Raw genomic sequence first — 20528 nt, forward strand, 5'->3', positions numbered from 1 at the left:
TCAGGTCAGAATAGAAAGACTGACATAGCCTTAGTTACTCAGTATAAATGCTGTAGCTATAACAAACATCCAGTGTAAACTCCAGAAAAAAAAATAGTTGTATTTTGTAGACAGATCAAGGACTGCTTTTGAGGACCATGACTGCTTTGACTTTTTTTTTTTTTCCCAAAGTTTTCAACTCAGTCATCTGATATTCATACAGATGAAGGCTTGAAGTATTGCATTTGCCACATTAAATCCTGTGTGTACAGCATTTTACAATCAGAGGACTATTTCTGGTCCTGTTTCTCTTGTTTTTTCCAAGTCCAAAAGAAATGACTGACTGAATGCAATTGAGTCCCTTGCAATTAATTGCTTTCAAGCCTAAATGTGAACTGGCAGAGAAGCTAAATAACTATTTTTACTTCCTTGGATGGACTGCTGCTGCAAACCAGCTGGTGAAGCTGCTAAACCACCAGTCACATCCTCTAATATGTAACAAAGTATCCTGAAACCTACATGCCTTTCCCAGACAACTATACCTTTAGCTTTCTTACGTGAGGTCCTTCCGGCCCCAACTTCCCCCTCATTTTTTGCCATTTCACTTCCTTTTTTTCAGGCCTTTCTTTAAGTTTGATCCTTCCTGATGTACATATTTTTGCATCTCCTTTAAAAGGCGAGGATCTGTGGTTGTCTGTTCCATATAACAGTGACCCACTGACCCAACACGACCTAGGATAGTGAACTCTTTATTGTCTACAGTATACTTGTTAAAAAAGACCTTATCTACCTCAACAGTGAAATTCTTTCATTATTTAAAAAATGGAAACAAGAGATTAGTAGAAGACCTCTTCTTGCTTGCTTCTATAAAGAGCTTGTTTATAGAGGAACATAAGCTACCCACACTGAAGAAAAACGTCTGAAAGAAGAGAAAGCCATGTCTGGAGCTGGCCTTCAAAGCTGCTGATAATTGGAAAGTGGCCATATTAAACCATATTACCAAAACCATTTGATACTTCATCACTATTAAATTTCAAACATAAAATCACTTATAGGAATTTCAGGCCAGGAGTTATTAATCACTTGTGGAAATACAAAAGACTACGGCTTTGCTCAGCTTCAGCTCCATGGCATTTGGTAAAGAGGGATAACAAAATGAAGGTAATAATTAGGTATATTTCTTAACTTAAAATTATTATAAATTTATCTGCTATTTTGTATAGCTGTTCCATATTAACTCTCCCTAAAGAACAAAAGAGACAATTTGCACCTATTCTAAAAATATTATCAATCATAATATAATATTCATAGCCTACAATGAAAAATCCTACAATCAATCCTCCAAAGATCTGTTACCTCATTTTAAGGCCTCCATGTTTTCAATAATAACAGTTGCTAACATTTTGAAAGATGGCTTATAAGAACAGGAAAACTTTTAGAATGTATTCTAAATATGTATGTAAATATCCTTCCTCTCTGCTTGTAATTCTAAGCTTCTAATCATGTGTTTTCCTTCCTGATGTTCTCTTTCTCTACCAAAGTCAAAAGGCATTTAAGACAGCTATGGTTACATTTGAATTCTTCCATTTCACAAACTGTTGGTAGTTTGCTTTTTTAGATTTTCATGTGATTGCTGCACTGCATGGATCTGTGAGCTTTAAGATTGTTTGTAAATCAGTAACTTCTTAATGGTTGTAAATGCAAAGAAAAAATACAGACCATTTCCATTCATCTCATCTCCTTTTGCTGATGGTCAGTATTTTTCAAACATTCAGTTAAATGTTAAAAATTTTCCAGTTTTCCACTACTTCTACTCATGAGTCACTAAAATATTTAAAATTTAAAATTTGAATTTATATTTCATTTGGAATTTATATTTACAATGGAATAAAATGGAATGTTTACATGTACTTTTTTAGAAAGGTCTTTCTACAGGATTCAAGATTTTATCATCTTAATATGTACTAAGTTTCCCTTTTAAACGCTTTCATTGCAACTTCTATGATATTTTAAAACACTACTTACGGAATGTTTTACACACCCTTACTTGAAAGGCCTCTGAAATGTTAAAATTTATTCTTCCACATTTTTAAATACTGAACCAGTTGCCAGCTTTATTAGGTTTGGATTAAATCCTGAGAAGCACAAAAAGATAAAGGATAATATTTTACTGTGTTTAGAAATAAACTCCAGAAAACAAGTCCATTTTTTGCAGTGCATTTTGCCAATGTAGTTAGCACAAGGAGTCATTTAACATTTAGGAATACCAGGAAACAGACTAAACCCCTTCTGGCTACCTCTTTCAGCAGGCTGGCAATCAGCCCATCTGCTAGAATTGCTTGTGCTATGTATCAAAAAGGCAACTGATCCTAACAAATGAGTTCAAAAGTCTGAAAGACATCTGGAAAGTGAGTAGTTCTCTCTTACTGTCTCTCTTAACGGATTATATAACACATCAAAATACTGTTTAACAAAAATACAATCTACACAGAGCAAATGTTTACTGCTGATTAACAATTAACAATACTTATAATCTAATGTATATTTGCTTAGAGTCTTCCCATGCTGGGGCAAAAGGAATGTCAGGACAAAACAATTAGAGCTTCAAGTGTTATGCAGGTTTCTCTTTGTTGATAGGTTTACAGCGACCAAAGCTATGGTAGTGCTTCATATAACAAGTCAAAGATAAAGCTCTTGTCTCAGATAAACTATTATTTATTTTTATAGGAATAACACGTGAAGTAAAGTTATCTACTGCCATTTCATAAACGGAAAAGCAGGGATATATGGAAAGAAAATGACGGAACAGACATTACCCAGTAACTTAGAAAGAGAATGAGGAATAAAAGAATTATTTCAATCCTATAGCATGACAATAATTCAGTGAGTGCCTAAACATTCTTGATATTTTCCTAATACGTAGTTACATGACCTCTGTCTTGAAAAGCCTATCCTTAGAACGCAACAAGATACGCATGCACTTGCGTACGCTTCTCTACTTTGATAGAAGAGAATTAATCAGAATTAATCACAAAGACTTTATTAATCCTTATTTATTGTTACCATATCTCAAACTTTTTTTTTATAACTCTGATTATGACTCTTGACCAAGGTTTGCAAATTCTGTTATGCACACCTTACTGTAACTCAATTTACTGCTATATGAGGTACAAGACTTAGGGAACCAATCATATCTCTTGCGCTTGCAATGTTATTATGCACATGAGGACACTGAATAACATGAAAGCATTTCACAGTATTCATGTAAGTTCAGGAAAAGAAAACAAGAAAACAAACAAACAAACAAAAAAACAAACAGGCAAAAATCTGACATCACCTCCTGTGATTTTAAGAAATGCTTCCTTCCAAAATACAACTATATATTGATGGCATTAAGAATGCTCTGGCTCCCAAAATGTGCAGGAAATCAAAATCCATGCTTTAAAAAGCAATTGTATTTCATGTCAGAACAAAACAGGAAAGAAAATTTCCACCTTGCTGGAGGAAATTATATATGAAGCAATGTTCTGATATACTAACCTCTTCACTTTTTAGGAATTGAGAAACTCATAAAATAGAATTGACTATGTAACACTGGATTTACTTCTAAAAATAAAATTTAATGTATCTGCTTCTGTGGCACTTCTATACAATGAAAAGAATATTACTTTCATTACTATATTAATTAACAATATAACATATAATTGCTAGATCATTTTCATACTATATTAATTAGCTCTGATGATCAAGTATTGTTAGAAACTGGTCAAAACAAACACACTGACTTCATTTATAAAAGGGTTATGAAGATGTGACGCAGGACCATCACAACTTTCCCTCCTGAGAGTATTAGAAAGACGCATTGCAAATTGGAGCACTGCTACTGAAATTTCAGCTGGGCCAAAGATGATGGCAAAACTAAATATTTTCAGCCTAAAAGATGTTAACCATAAAAAAAAAAGGCTCATTATATGAGTGGAAGAAGCCTATCCTTACTTTTCTGAAATACAGTGCCTGCTTTCACAGAAACAGGACATATCTGCATCTTACCAATAAGAATAGTTCTGGGGAAAATATAGGTGGTGGAAATGTTTCAAAAAATCTTTTTCATTAACAGCAGGAGCAAATGTCAGTGCTCTTTTTTATTTTAAAAAGATATACCTTACACTAACATAATTTCTTTTAATTATTAATTTCCCACCTAAACAAAATAGAGTGTGAAACTCTCTAGAAAGTTACCTAATGGCAAAGAGATGGCAAAACATTTTATCAGAAAAAAAAATCTGACGATGGCAACAAAAGCATACATTTAGCAGGCTATTCTGTCCTCAGCAGAGAGACCCTCAAGTTCTAATGTATGAAGACCTGTGCCAAATTTAAGATTAACTATTCTGTGCTCAATGAAGTTATAAATTAAGTATGAAAGAAACTGAATTGAGAAGTTTTAGTCTGTGACTCCAGAAGTCATGCCAGACAATTCTGCTGAATGGTGACAGCTTCTTTCTACCTCTCTTATCCCTTATTTCTGGTCACCTGAGATAATCCCTTTTTTATTTCAACTAAATTAGCTGAGGAACCCCTCTCTGCAGTCACTAACAGAGTAGAAAATCATCTGTGTGTTTCTGCTGGCTTAATTTTTCGTTCTACTTTAGAAGCTCTGATCCAGGAGGTTTTGACAACCTTTGGAGCTGAAATGAAAAGAGCATCAGGAGGTTGTTCCTGAAGCTGCAGTAAAATGGAAGAAGTCAGTTCTTCTCTTTTTAGTAGCAGTGAACTGCTAGAACAGCTCCTCACATTTCTCCATCAAATCTTTAGAACACTTGAGAAATGTGAGCTACGATCTAAAGCTCTTTGCCAAAGAATTTTTGCCAACTCCCCTTTCTGAGTGCTGTAGTTTTCCTTGCTCTCTTGCTCCAGCTTCATCCCTTCTACAAACCCTCAGTGAGCCAAACAGGCTCAGCAGAACAGAAGAAAAGCAGTCCTGATTTTCTTTGCTTTTGCCAGGTTAGCTTTCTCTGATCATTTTGTGAACTCAGTCAACTCCCTAAGACATCAGACAAGCCCAACGGCTACTGGAAAGTAGGACTTGACAATGACCTGAGCCCTAACGCATTTCAGAATAGATCTTTGGGGACAGTGTCATTATGGCAATGGGAAGTAAATTCACAGTGCTGATAAAGGTTTCCTTAGAGCAGACGGAATTGCCTCTTTAACATAAACTACCACCCTTAGAGGATGTTCCAGGCCAAAATGAGCAAGTCTATGAGAGGAGAGATTCAAATGAGACTAACACAGATCTATGATGCACTCAATACATCCTAAAGCTTCCTTGTAAGTATAATCACTCAGAGCTCAGACTAAAATATCATACCAGCACTCTGATGCCAGTGTACTGTGGATTGGGAAATAAACCTGTCCAGACTTGTCTGGGAGCTGGAAAGTGGATTAGAAATGCCTTTGTACCTCCTTTCACTGCATTAACTACATCTTGTGTTTAGGTGCCAACTTAGACCCTTACGCAAATATTGTTTCAAATAGTTAATAATAAAATTCTTAGAAGTGCTTTTAGGGGCTATTTGTCTCTAGAAGTGTGTTGTGAAAAAATTCAAATGAATTATTATACTTCTATTAATATAATTAAGAATAAATGTGTCAAAGCTAGTAAGCCAACTGGATGCCCAGATTAGACCCGGTTGCACGCTTACTGCAACCACACCTTTGCACACAGCGTGGCAACACCACAAAAGTAACTCCCACTTAAACAGCCTGAACATGAATATCATTTGGCAAGGGAAAAGTGATTATATTCCCTATGCGCTCAAACCTTCTCCTCACTGATAATGGTGTGGTTAGAAAAGGTGGATTGCACCAATTTAACTGAAAGATTTGGTCCCTTTTGTACCTGCCATGAGCCACCTCCCCTTCCCAAGCTTAACCAGCTCCATATACTAGCAGATCAATAATGCAAGTGACATTTTCTGCATGTTTACTACTCCAAACCAGAGAGACTCACCAAAGAATTATGTGAATACCAGAGCCCAGATTAGGCAAGGAGTGGTACTGACCAGCAGAAAGTGAAGTTGAAGAAATAAGTCAAAGACAAAATATGAGGGGAACCACTCCTGTCAGTGGTAAGGAGCTGTTAAATCAGCTCGGCACATCTGGTCTAACCACATCATAAGCTTCATTTTCATTCTCCTGATTTCATCTAGTACTCATTGGTATTTTTTCCCTCAATATCACTGCCCCCATCTCCTTCACAGATTGTGGAAAAATATCACGAATTATAGTCAAGCATAGTCCTTCATTATCTCTATATCAGTAATACTAAATTTCTAATCTTCAGTCTTGCTCTCTGCACAATGATCTTAAGTGATGTCCCAAAATAGACATAACTGGGATGGTTCAACTGGAAAGAGAATCCTATAAATAAATTTTTAAAAGCACCACAACTGCTGAGTCAGTAAAGCATCAAAAGATATAGAGTGCTCTGATGTTGGAAGACTTTTATGTGAAACGAAACCCAGGCACCTCCTGATCAGTTGTCATCACTGCTGACCCCCTGACTTCCCTCACAGTAGAAGTGCTGTTAACATCAGCATCCTGATGATTTTCTAGTTTCTGGAAATTTTCAGCATGCACTTTGTGAGATCTATGGCTGTATAAATGAAAGAAAATATTCTTTAACTCATCTTTTAAGTAACTGATCTATAGTGTTGCTGTGTATCTAAAAAAGGCATCTACTTTTCTTTATCTCTCAGCACCAGGGAATTAATGCACATTTTACTCAACCTGTCACGTGTACACCAATAAACAGACAAAGAGCATGCACATATACCCAGTGGTATAATAGAAAGGTTTTACTCAGCCTGGGTTTTAAATGGCCTTTTTATTTTGAAGTGGTGATTATACACTCAGATCACTTCTAGAGATCACCAAAAATGATTGCCAGTAAACTTTTTTAAAGCACCACCTGGTCATGTGTTCTTCTCCATGTCAGGTTCCGCATTGAAAATTATTTTATAAAGGCATTACAGAATTTTTAAGGCTTTTCACTGCTACTATTTTTCCTAGAAGATAAATCTTTCTATTACAGAGATTATGAGATGACTGTGCATATGCCTCTGGGGAATATTATAATTAGATGGTGATTGATTCTCTTGTAATAATCTTTTGTTTATAGTCCAACATTAACTGGCTGGTAGCAAGTACCCACTTAAAATTTAGAACTTTCCTACTTCTGAGAGTATAAAACAGCTATTTTTGGACCTGCAGTTGTGTGTAGGGATTTACAACAGGAACATTCAGCAGCAAGGCAGGTAGCATTACAGAAGTCCAACATTTGTTAACAGAAGAAAAAGATTTCAGATGCTTCTAGTATTCAAAATCCTAATTATTTAAAATTTATTCTGTATTTACTAAATTGCTCCTTAGAATACAGAAAAAAAAGATAGATTTTTACCATTGGAAATGCCATAAGATTCTGCAAAACAGAACACAGACTTGGTCTTTTACATGGATATGCTTTTCCAGTCTTACTAAATTTTGCCCCAGTTTGATCAAGTCACAAATAGTGGGAAATCAGTTCTTTATCATTCAGAACAATATGTTGTATATTTCAATGCTGGAGCATACTAAATTTTTGTCCTCACTCTCTGTCTTGATCAAAGTGGGCCAGTGCTTAAGAAAAAAACTAAGGAGCTAGTAATGGAGCTGTAGTATAAAGTTACAGTGATCCAAAAAAATCAGAAAGACATTCTATTTTCTACTATTAAGGAAGACTAAGAGAGCTGGGACTTTTCAGCCAAAGGAAGGCTAAGTTGAATACTGTGATTCTTTAATTATAGTTCTACAATATATTGGCTTCAAAGTAAAGGTAAAAGATTTCTCTAGCAACCTGATCTTGCATCTGCCTCTTAGTACTCAGAGTAATTCAGAGGCACAGTGAAAAGCAAAACAAAAGACCAGGAAAGAACATGGTGGGGACAAAGTATGCTGAGAGTAGCGTTTAAGAGTAGAGGAGACACTATAACAGAGCTCATAAAGGTGAAATTCTCACTTTCTTAGTGATGAGAAATAAGTTGTCTGTGAGCTACATGACTAGTTTATGGACAGACTTGAGGAAATAAATGCTGGCTTGATCTTGACTCTGTCTCATCCTACATTGTGCAGCCAGATACCAGAGCAATTTGTTGAAATGAAAATTACAGTATTATAGTATAGTACAAGGATCATTTACATACTGTATCTTTTATTCGGTTAGCAGCTGGGAAAACTCCAAAACCTTCTGTGCCATCCAAGCCACAGCTGTAAGCAATCTGATCTGTAAGGTGTTACATGAGGAAGGCCTACTCGAGGGGAAGGACACGGCAGGAACATACAATGGATGCTGGCGTAGCACCCTTACATAATCTCTGATACGCTTTTTTGAGGGAGAGGAGGAACGGAAGTCAGCTTCACCTTGAAACTGTACTTACAGCTACTCTATTATTTTAACTTGCACATTTTTGTTTGTGCTTTTAGCATTTAAGCTACAAAGTCTAATCACATATAAGTATATACATGTTTATGACTTGTGAGTCATGACATTTAATATTCTCCATCAACATTAGTATGTGTTTGTTTATAATAATAAGCTAGAGCTTATCTCATGGTAGACAAATTTCATATTACAGAATGATTGCTGAGCTTGGGAAGGTGTGCTCATTTGCATTTAATTCTTTTTTTAAGACAGTGAAATCCTGCCACCCTCTGGACAACAACTAAACTAAGACATACATTATCAGCCACAAAAGTAAAAACAAACAAAGTCATATTCATTGTTTTTTAACGTAGTTAAATTAATTGCTAGACTGAATAAAAAATAGCAGTTATTATGAAACTACAAACAAAACAATATTATAAGTACTGAATAACCTACTTAGCATTAGTCTCTAATCAAAAGGAAATCCATTCTTCACCTTTTCTAACAGCAACTTCATTGTTCACCGCTGTATTTCTAAAGAATCTGTACCAAAATACAAGTTTCTTCATGCCAAAAGATAAAAAGACTTCCATAGACCAGAACATTTTGGAATTTCTAGCGTTTCTGAGATTAAGTCAGGAGCAAATGTGTATAAAATAAGAGTTCAGGAGGAGAAAGAAAGTGAAAAAGAGTTTGTATTTTTAGTTTAATTTGTTGCTTTAAGATCTAGCAATATGAAAGAATATTTCTTGCATTCACATGGCATGCCTCACCTATTGCTAATGATAGTACTAGTCAATGCATTAATATGATCATTTGAAACAGTAAACGTCTGTTTGGGAAGGAAGGCTGTTGCATATGTGTTCTACAGTACCTTGTTTTTGCTACAGAGCCCAGTTGCTGCTGTTCTTGGATAAGCTCAGCCAACTGTTTTTGCAGAGACATATCTTTACCATGCACTTGTTTAATAAAGGGGTGCTCCAAAAGGTGGGTAACTGTAGGACGTTTCTCGAAATCTTTGATAAGACACCTGCAACAGAGAAATAGTGGTCTCATGCAACCATGTTATTTCATTACAGCACGGTTTGAGTTGGCTTACTTCACATGGTTGTTACTGCAATGTTTGTTTTTTCCACAAATTCCTTGGTATGCAGAGTTCCTGGGTATGCAAAGAAAATTTTCTTCTACATTGGAATAAAGCTGACATTAATACTTGATGAAGTAAATTCAACCTGCAACTATATTACTTATAAAATTTATGAATCTTAGATTATTTCAGTCTTTTTTTTGGAAAACTGTAACTAGCTTACTATGAAAAGTTGACATTGTAATTACTGTACAGTTAATAGACACCAAACATAACCAAAGATGAATAGACAATATTTCATTCAATTTAATTTTCTACCTACTCTCCAGTGAGAGTTTTGACCAAGAACTTCAGGACATAGCCTAATAAAATCTAAAGTGAAACTTCCAATACATCAATAGTTCAAACAATTCATTATAAGCTTTATTCTGTGCTAAAATAAATATTTCAGACAGAGCTGCTGTACTGTGATGCTAAGTTGTTAGTGGAAGAATCATAGAAAATTCTGCAAACCCTCATAATTCAGAATGGAACAGAAATGAGTGTCAGATTTAAATGCTAGTCAGGATACCAAAGTTCAGTCTGTGATAGAAACAGGTGATCAAGTAGTAGAGAGCAGTATCTTATTAGATTAGCATAAAGTGTAACGTTAATTTCTATAATAAAGATTTAAAACTGAGGATACCATAATTAAACTAGAATTCTCTTCTGTACAGTAAAGTTTAAATAATACAGTCCAAACAGAAAAATGATCAGACTGCTTTAAAGTACCCTTTAATTCTTTATATTAAAGTTACATTCTGTTTATCTCGGTTACATAAAAAAACATTTTTAGTAATTGAGAATGTGAAAAAGAAAACCTGCAATTCCATATGCATGTCTGACACAACAGCTATCATTTCAGTGAATCTAGTCCAAGATGAGTTTAATTGATGAGATGCATTCATATTATACACTTCAAAATTACATTTCATATTTGCTATCATTAAGTGTCACATCTGAAGTACTTCCTTATCAGGGGCAAGTATAACAAATAAACATTATCTTTTCACCCCCAAATTCAATGAAACTTTAATACCTTTTAGAACAACTGATAGTCTAGAAGCATCAATGAAATTATTAAAAAAAAAAAATCTAATACATGCACATTAATTGATTCTAAATATTATCAAATACATCAGAAAATGAATAACAATTTAGCCTCACCTCAAATACTTTACTGAAGTCTAAGTCAGGTCTGAAAATGATCCTGAAATGTCATCTGATAAAACTTTAATATTTTGGTTTCCTGAAAAACATTTTCTCAGTCTCTTCTTGCTACATGTAGTCCAGAAAAGACAGTCTCTAAAATCTGCTGCCAGTTTAACTGCTTTGGTGGGTTTTGCTGTCAGACAGAACTAAGGCATCCTGATAGAAAGACAACCAACAAAACCTGTGTTATCTCCTTCCTTCAGAGTACAAGGCTATAAATACAACTCCTGTCCTCCCATGAAGAAAGATCCATCATTGGCCTTTAACAGGTTCAGACTTCCTCACCACACACTCCTTTCCTGCTGTTATCCATGTTTTTTTGTCAGTACACCCACACAGACAATACAGTCCATGCCAAACCTGGTTATATTTATGTGCTTTCTGTGAAAAATGAAAAAAGCATCTGAAAAGGGAGATACCATTAATCGGATAGGCAGAAGAAAAGAAAATGCAAAACTATATAAAAATCATTACTTAATGGCAAGTGTTTGACATGCATACGTCAATCTGAAAAGCTCACAGGCTCTTGATTTTTACTAACAGCATCTAGAAATTCACATCATGTATGCTATATTGCTAATATATAAACACTCCTGTTTCATTTGATTACATCTGAAATATTATAGTAATATAATTGAATTCAGGGGAAGACATGGCTGAAGTTACTTTTTAGATAGTAACAATATGTGAGATTAAATGAAATCTTACGAAATTACATGGTTCCACTTTGTATTTACAAGAAATGCTAATATAAAAATCTTCTACCCTGCACTATGCAGTTATTACAGTAAGTTCTGCTCTGAGCTCTGGTCCAATGCACCTCCAAAGATACCCTATGGACAAGATCCAGAGGTTGCAAGAGAGAATTTTTTCCATATAGAAGGAGATGAAACATCCAAACATCCAAGATACTGCATACATAGAAGTATTTTGAGAGAAAGGGAAACGCTTTAGGGAAATAAATTCTTAGCTTCTGCATTGTGTGCCTAAAATCCTAGCTCTCTGAGTCTGGCACACATTTTTAATGATTACAGATAAGTTCCGTCAGTGAGAACATCTTGAAGACTACTTGAGGGATTGATTACCTTGGCTTCTGTTGCATATTCTTGCCATGCCTCTGTCTTGTGCAAATATTTTTTTATGTATTTTTTCATCTATATGAAGCTTTTATTTTTTGGTAGCAGAATATTTTTGCAATTTGTGGCCACTTAAGAATTCACTTGAAACACAAGTGAAACTTCAACAATTTATAAGATGACTAAGCTAGCAGCACAAAAGACAGATCCCTGTGATTGTGGGATCAAAGTCTCCATTCTAAGCTCAGAGTGTGCAAAGCTTGTGCCTTTATAAGAAAAAGTAGGCCCTCTCTGATGATCATTGGGATGCTACAACAAAACAAAGAGCTACTAACTAACATCTATTTTTGGGCCACACTTATGAGCTGGTGAAAAAGGGAAAATCAGGCTGACTGCATGTATTCCATAAGAGATCATCTACACTGGAAACAATCTACTACAGAAAACATTAATGGAGGATAGCATATTGATCATTATGATGTTAAATCCTTCATGATGGTGACTTATTACAGCACTTCCTACATGCCTGAAACAGAACTATGTGAAAAAATTAATCACATGGGTACATGGGTGCAGTTGTCATAACTAATCAGTACATCCAATCAACAAACATATTCCTCATAAAGTACAGAAAAAATAAATCAAGAAGTAATATGCAACTTCGAAATCTAACATTATAAACATTTTAGAGGAAGAGTACAGTAACTGAGCAGCTTTTATAATGTCACTTACCAGAAAATGTTATTATTCAGAATGACCAAACAAAGTCTCAGTGTGCATTGTACGTGTAAATATTAAGAAATAACATCACTGAAGGATTTGCATCTGAGGAAAGGAGGAAAAACTGTAATATCTTCAGGTATTCATCTGAGCTTGATGAATTCATTTAAGACCAATTTTGAAAGTGCCTAAGCTAGCTGTCCAACATCAAACACATTGCAATTATATATAAAACAAAAAAAAATGTGGTGCACCGGCAGTTTAAGTCAATTTATTTGGGCCATGGAGATTATGCAATATAAAACATACAGGGTAAGACTGCCTCACATGGAGCAAATTGAATAGAAAATGTATTGCAACATGAGTTTCACATAAGGTATGATGAAAATATGATCAGATGTGGTTTGCAATTTTTTGGATCTAAAATAACATGCAGTGCTAGTACAGAGAGATTGAAAAGGAAACAAACACTGTACATGGTGTTGGTCCTGATAAAAGCTAATTCATTACCTAATGTGAAATTCTAGTATCTTCCATCATGCTTTCTTAGCTGAAAATTAATTTTCAGAATTCATTAGTGTCACTACATTAAACATAGGTTGCAGCCATTTGCTGCAATCTCGCATCCAGGCTCCTAAGCACCATTTTCATTCTGCCACAATTACAGGCAAAGATGAAGCATTTATTAGCAACTGATAAAAGCAGACTCCCATACATGCAGGCCTGTCTGAAACAACCTCTAAAAATTCACTAGCTGCTTGCACTTGGATGATAACATTGTTGGAATTGCTATATCTCAACAATGTAAATTGCCGTTTTGCAAGTAGAAAATCAGATGACTGAAAGGGGAGCAATTTTATCAGCATTCATGAGCTAATATTTACTAATGAATAAATGGAAAGAAATAGATTTCTTAAGAAATGCAGTGGCAGTCTAAATCTCCTGTGTGCTTAGAAACAGAAAACAATTACTAATGTCATTCATTACTGCAGCAAAAGCAGTAGTACAGCAGCAGCAGAAGGGTTTTTTAAAATTTTTTTTTTCGATCAGATACATTATGATTTATTTGGCCTCAAATATTTTCTTCATAAAGAACACAAGAAGCTACAATTCTTATAGCTCTGATACTTTATAACTGTTCTCTAGCATATTGCTTCCTTCAATTTTTACATTTTAAAAATGCTACATTTTCTGAAGATTTCTCAATTGCTAGCAGTGGGTTGCTGACACTTGTTTTGTCTCGTGAGCCAAAGAGCCAGCGAGACATCTAGTCACTGTTTATCATCAGTGTGCACAGAAGATGAATATGTTACTTGGAAGAAATGATTACTATGTATCATATTTGTATTAGGCAGGGAACACACAGCCTCTGGGCAAAAGAGAAAAAGTCTCCAATCTGTTCAGCAACTGGTTTGACACGCTTCTCTTTGCCACTCTTCTGGCCTGTCCCTCTGCCACACTCCTCCCACCATTCATGTGCTCCTCACACAGCTCTCTGTCACTCTTCCCTGCCTTCTTAATGCTTCACTTCTTGCACAAGTACCTGCTGCTCTCTTTGATGCCTATCAATGAGGAAGCTTTCAAAGGTCTTGAATAGGACTTCAGATCTTCCTGAGGTGCTGAGATCCTCTCCTACCAAATACAGATAAAATAGTTACCAGGTTTCCCCAAAGGAAAAGATGGATTAGCTGGAAATGTAAAGAAGAGATTTCCCAAAGGAAAAAGCTGAATGAATTAGGTCATATTTTTATGACCCTTTCTCTATATGGGAAAAAGAAGGTTGTTAGGTTCTAAGATTTTATTTTTTCCTTTCCCGTATTTTCCCATTAGAAGGCTGTTCCACAGTGCAAGATTAATGAAATCCAGAAGATAGCCCAAATTGGGTTGCACTCCTGCCTAGAAAACCAGACAAGCAGACACTGAGTAAGAAACCTTCCAGTCTTTTCACTGTCCTAGAGATGTTTCAAACCAAGCAACTTACGTGAGAGATAAAGAGGCAGAAATTTTCACTTTCTTCCCTGCAGAATTTTTTTTTTTTTTTGGCTGTTAATTTCTTGTTTTAAGAAAAAAATATATTGTTTTTAAAGTTGCTCCTTGTGTGATATCTATCCTCAGTGAATACAAAGTGAAGAACAATTTTTTTTCTATCCTTTAAAAGATATTGTCTAATCACCGCAGTGCCAAATTTCAGAAGATGGGCTGGAGAGGGATATTTTTTCTTGACAGTAACTTCTCTGTTACTGATAGCAACATGCAGGAAAGGAGTTTTATTCAGTGAACCACTTTTACCCTCTATGTTAAAGATATGTATTTCTTTGCCTTTGCACCATAAAAGGACAGCAAATGCGTCTTACACTGTGCATGGAAGACAAACATGGTGCCAATACATACTGATTCCCTTCATACTATGGGACTTCTTAATTAAGTTCATAATAAAACAGGTTCAGTTGAACTGTTTTGAAAAGAACGTTTAGAAAATGAATTTTAGTTGAAGGGAAAATTACTAACATGAGCTTTTCACAGGACAGAAGTTGGACAGCTAACTCAGAGCTGAGTCGGTAGAGGAAATGACCAGAAGTGATTGCAGGTAAAAGTTTCTCCATGAACTCTCATGGATAGAGTAAAACAAGACAAAGCTATCAACAGAGCTTGCGTATCTAGAATAAGTACTGAATATTTAAGCAGAAAAAATGACAATTATTTGAGGATTACTACTACCACTGCATTGATTGCTGACTGCTATTAAATTACTGTTCAAATAGGTCATATTATTTCTGAGGATTTACTGATGTGTTCGGTTTTGCTACCTGTTATAATGCAGCCTCCCTCCTAGAGAAAATGTATAGACATTTATGTTATGTTATGTCTGAACAACGCTGCTCACGTAAAATTAAACAATGGCATGTTGGTGTGATTAAACATGCTCTTATCTGTGTACACAACAGACCTCATTCTGCAGTACTGTTTATCAAATGTTTTATTTGTACAGACTTTCAATGTCCAAAGCTATTTACTGTCATAAAAATGAGCATTTGGGGATACTGTAGCATGTACTCATTGCTATGATGGTGCATTATATTCAAAATCAGTCTCCTTAGACACGCTTAATCCTTTCTAGGAAAGGAAACAAAAGAAGAGAACTCAAAACCTCAGCATCTCTAAAGAAAATAATTATCATCTTCATTGCGCAAGAACTTTTGAGATCAAGCCAGTAGCACCCTGGTTGTTTTTTGACTAAAATGCTCTGCTTCTATCCAGCACACTTACTGCACCTCCTATCTGTGTACCATATGCAGCTGTAGCAGACACGAATCAGTCACATGCAGGAGAGAGGTGGAGGAGAGCAGCCATTGCCTGTATTACATTCTGAGTGATGAAGGGATGCGCCTGCTGCCCTAAAGCCTCCTAGGAATGGGTCTGCCCACCCCCCACTGCTGCAGGTCACTCGTTTGCAAAAAATGATCTAAAAACCTGTGACAGCTCTGCCAACAGCATTTCTGGTTTTGGTCCTAATTCAGCAGGACAGACAAGATAAAAAACAACCTTATCCTCAGAACTATATATAGCTGCCTCTCTGGAAAAACGGAATGCTGGCTCTGAGGATATGTTGTAAGCTAAACAGATCTCCTGTCTTGAATGAGCATACTATGATAAATAACAAGGATTTTGTTCTTCCTTTGCTGCTAGGATGAAAGACTGAATTTATGACAAAGTAGTCAATTACCACATGCATAACATAAATTCTGATGCTCAGAACATGTTTATATCTTTATTGATCTGCTTTTTGGTAGCAAATGTCATAAATAACTAATCTTGCCTAGCAATGAGACCAACACTTAATACTGAAATGTCACCAGCACCTGTTTTCTAAACAAATCTTCTTTCCATTTCATTTTTAACATGCAGCACCATAGACTGTAATTTAGAACACACACTTCAAACCTATGAAAGGTTCGCTCAACTTTGAAATTGTAAAATCAGGTGTAGCAAATAGATTTCTCTCTGTTCTACAGATTCAACTATAACAACAGGTTTCCCAGCCTCCTTTGGGCTGAGTAAACATGGCATTTTGTTCTGGCTCATATAGGTGGCTCGGAAGAAAAAATGGGAAATCATGCAGTGGCACCTCCCTCAGTTCTTGTAATGGGTCAAATTTTGCTCAAGTTGTAGCTTTATTAGAAACACCTGAAATTCCATAAGAACAATTCTAGCAAGCATATAAAAAAATGTTCAAATGCATTTATTTACTGTACAGTGAAATCAGGGTTTTTCTAGCCTTTTACCAGGAATAAATCTACTCTATTTCTTTGGCCTGCCTTTGCATACTTGGGAACACAAAAAGCTCTTACAATTGAAGCTTTTTTATTACAAACAGTGCATTTTGTATCAAACATTCTCCCTTAGGTCGAATCTCCTTTTGTAATGACAGCATGCAGCTGATTTGAGGCAGATGTAGCATATAGAAGCTAGAAGATACGGAAAGCATACTCTAGGTGCTGACAGCATATTTCTGTTACATCCCCTATAATAGCAGAAAGAAGAAAAGAACAGAGGCAAAGCATTCAGTGTAGTCTTGCCCGTTTTCCAATAAACAAGGACAGCCACTGAAAAAGCAATCATAGATACACTACCACATCAGTCATAGAGGAGTTGAGAAACATCTTCTCTCTTACACACCGTTAAACTGACCATTTGATGCCCTCTTCTCCAAAAGTGGAAATTCGAATTGTGGCCACACTGATGTGCCTCCACACAAGCTAGCTAGCAACCACCTGGGTCGATGAGACCAGATTAGTTCTACTTGTTGGGGGTCAACAGCAACATTTTTACCACTCCCATGTGCCAGACCTGATCTGGATGCCATGGCCCACAAGATGACAGCTGACATATCTTTTCTCCCTGAAGCTTGCCTTCATCTATCAGTACATTGGAGTACTCCATGCTCAGCTCTGCTTCTGAGTACTGGATGCCTTTGAGCAAGACATCCTTTTTTTCCAGGAAAAAACTAGGAATTAAGCATTTTTCTTCATTATGCAAGTACAGCTGAGAGGAATGAAGCTTTACTATTCTCCTGCTGCTTAATTAGTCCAGTGTGAAGGAACTATTATCAGACAAACTGAGGGCTATTATTTGTTTTGTGGGTTTTTTTTGCAAGTCAAATTCTTACTGCTTATCATGTTTCCACACCTTTGCCTTTCATACCATCAAAAACACATTCCAAACAAACGTAGATTGTCTTAAACATATTTGAAACTCTTTCCTTGACAACAAGACTATTTTAACTAGAAGGGATAAATTTACCTCAAAAAACAAACTACTTCAAAATTAACACAGACATATTCTACTTTTGTTCCTCACTGGAATCAGTCATGAAGAAAACTGGAGCAGTTTAGGGTAAAATTTGGGCTAAAAGTTCTAAACATTTTCAGAAGGAAGTATGGTAGAAAGTACCAATCAGAGGCAAAAAGAAATGGCAACAGTTGGTGGTGGTGGGTTGTTTTTTTTGTTTGTTTTGTTCTGGTTCATTTTTTCAGAATCATAGGCAAATGACAACAGATGAGTGGTTGAAAAATGAGCTTCTACTAAAGCAGGATTTTGGCACTTAGTTACAAAGAAGCTTAAAGAAAGGAGTAAGGAAAGTATCTCATCAGACAACTATTTCACATGCTGTCTTTGATTCTACAATCTCTTCCGTAGCTTACTATTTCTAAAATTGCTAATGCTCCCCAAATAGACTTGTTACTCTAGCACAGATACATATCTTTCTTTCTACACTATCCTAAGCAAGTAAACTCTTGGCTATTTTTTGTTTGTTTATTTGTTTTACAGTGGGAATAGCAAGCCAATGAACAAACAAATGAAAGAAAACGAGAATAACCATCATTCATTGCTAATGATAAGGAACTCACCAATCTACTGAGAAAAAGATCTAGATGCTATGACATTCATAGGTCCTAGCACTATTCTTTACAGAGTCTGGGCTTCAAACTTCCATCCGAATTTCTCACTTCTTTGTAAAACTGCTCATTAAAAAGCTAAAAATAATTGTATCCATTATGTATCACTATTCATCTGTACAAAAATGTCTCATGCAGTACCCAAAATTGTTGGAGTTCTTTTGTCAGGTGCTACAATTTAGCATTTCAAATGAATCTTTATATGGATTCTCAAAGACTATAGTCACAAATAAAATGGAAAATTTACAGATTTGGTGGCAACCTTACAACATAGCAATTTGCATCTTTCTTTCATTTGCAAACCTCTTAGTCTTTCTAATACTGAGAAATCAGTGAATAATGTCAACTACATATCATGCTCTCAGTGACAGAAACAGTAAAATTGTCTTTATGTAGAAACAGAACATCACTAAACAACTGCTTAGATTGTGAAAAAATTGATATGCACTCAGAGCACTAACAAACTATATACTCCATATGATTTCTTAATTGAATCACTCTGATGTAAACTCAACAAGATGAAATGCAGCTTGTAAGGCTTTTTAAAAATGAGTGCAAAAATTAAGAATATTGAGACTGAAAATTAAATTTGTATTGTATTTACAATACCACTGCTGAAATAAACTTTGCTTTCTGATGGTAAATGATGACCATAAATCCTGTTATTTCACATTGTGACTTTACTACTTCCTGAATTCCTTAATTCTTGAAGTCCTTCCACTTCATGAAATACTAATTCAAAGAACCATAATAGCTCATCATTGGTTAAATAAATTTAAAAGAATGTCTGTCTCTGGAGACACCAATGCTCATTTTAATTAAGATACCATTTTGTGATGTAATGTAAATAAAGGTTATTGTATCCTCCTCCTTCAATACTATATTAACTCTTCTATCTACCCCTAGAGATCAGTCAAGATTTAAACTGCCAAGGACATTATTTTGTGGCAATCAGGCTAATTTTAGTGACTTTTGAAAAGTTCATTTTATCATGAAGTCTATATTATTTAATGAATGAATTCTGAACCACTTTATGTCTGAAATGGTGGTAAACATTTTAATCTTGAGAGAACAGTAATGTGTACGCTGTTGCTATCAAAAAATTAACTTTTCAAACAGTTATAGACAGAACGTACTCTTCAAAAGCAGTATTTTCTTTGAGCACAGAAATGAACATACGTAGAAGTCTACCACTTGTAGGAGCCAATCCTCCAATAATTGATATGGTTATTTATTCAGCCTTATAGAAATAGTAATCTCTGTTGAAAAGTCTTTAAAAATAAACAGATAATTCTTTCTCACATTATAAGTGGACCAGCCAAGCTCTTCATGGACTATTACATTGGTACAGATAAATAGAACTTTCCTGACATGTTTAAATCTATGTAATATGCTCTGTGTATCTCAGTAGATACCACATACAAATTTATCTGTCAAATATGACTTGGCTGGAGTTGTATTTTCGCAATTAAAAAAAGAATCCAGTTTCACAGACAGTGAAAAACATTCTGGCATTTCAAGAAGTGACAAAGAGGGGAAGGGGTGAGGGTGGGGAACGTTACAACGACCAGGTTTGGCAATCTTGGCATAGATAAAATTATTGTGTCAATAGAACTGAAGTCAGAAATATGCTTAGGAACAGATGAATGCTTGTTTTTTTGCCAGTACAAGGTCTGGCCCACAACTTGAACCAGATAAGCTTGTTATGCAAATGACATTAGCCATCCGGAAGGAGGTAGATAATGAAATTATTCCAAAGCTAACCACTCATCACAGCGCTTACAGAAACATCAGACAAGGTACCAACATATGGATAACAGGCAGTATGGAATTCATACAGCCATTGCTTTTAATTTATCATAAACTAAGCTGTCACAAGGCAAGCATCATCAAATATATAACTAATACACATAAGTGAGCCAATTATCCATAACAGCTAAAAGATTTGTGTTTGTATTACAATTGCTGCATCTCTTCATGTTAAGAGATTGCAT

At 35.5% G+C, this 20528-nt stretch overlaps 1 protein-coding gene and 1 long non-coding RNA gene across 2 annotated transcripts in view; one reads left to right on the forward strand and one right to left on the reverse strand.

Moving 5' to 3' along the window:
- Positions 1–20528, reverse strand: part of MYO3B (myosin IIIB) — a 164418-nt gene that overhangs the window by 102133 nt on the left and 41757 nt on the right. The window contains exon 8 of the mRNA XM_042822356.1: positions 9318–9473. Coding sequence (XP_042678290.1) covers positions 9318–9473 — 156 coding nt within the window. The remainder of the gene's footprint in view (positions 1–9317; positions 9474–20528) is intronic.
- LOC122162213 lies at positions 14413–18564 on the forward strand. The gene is made up of 3 exons (XR_006169443.1): positions 14413–14500; positions 15101–15164; positions 18407–18564. It is a non-coding gene; the product is annotated as an uncharacterized LOC122162213 (long non-coding RNA).

Source organism: Centrocercus urophasianus, unplaced genomic scaffold (genome assembly GCF_019232065.1).
Source record: "Centrocercus urophasianus isolate 14NV4802_14NV808 unplaced genomic scaffold, USGS_Curo_1.0 seq_20, whole genome shotgun sequence".
Taxonomy (NCBI): Eukaryota; Metazoa; Chordata; class Aves; order Galliformes; family Phasianidae; genus Centrocercus; species Centrocercus urophasianus.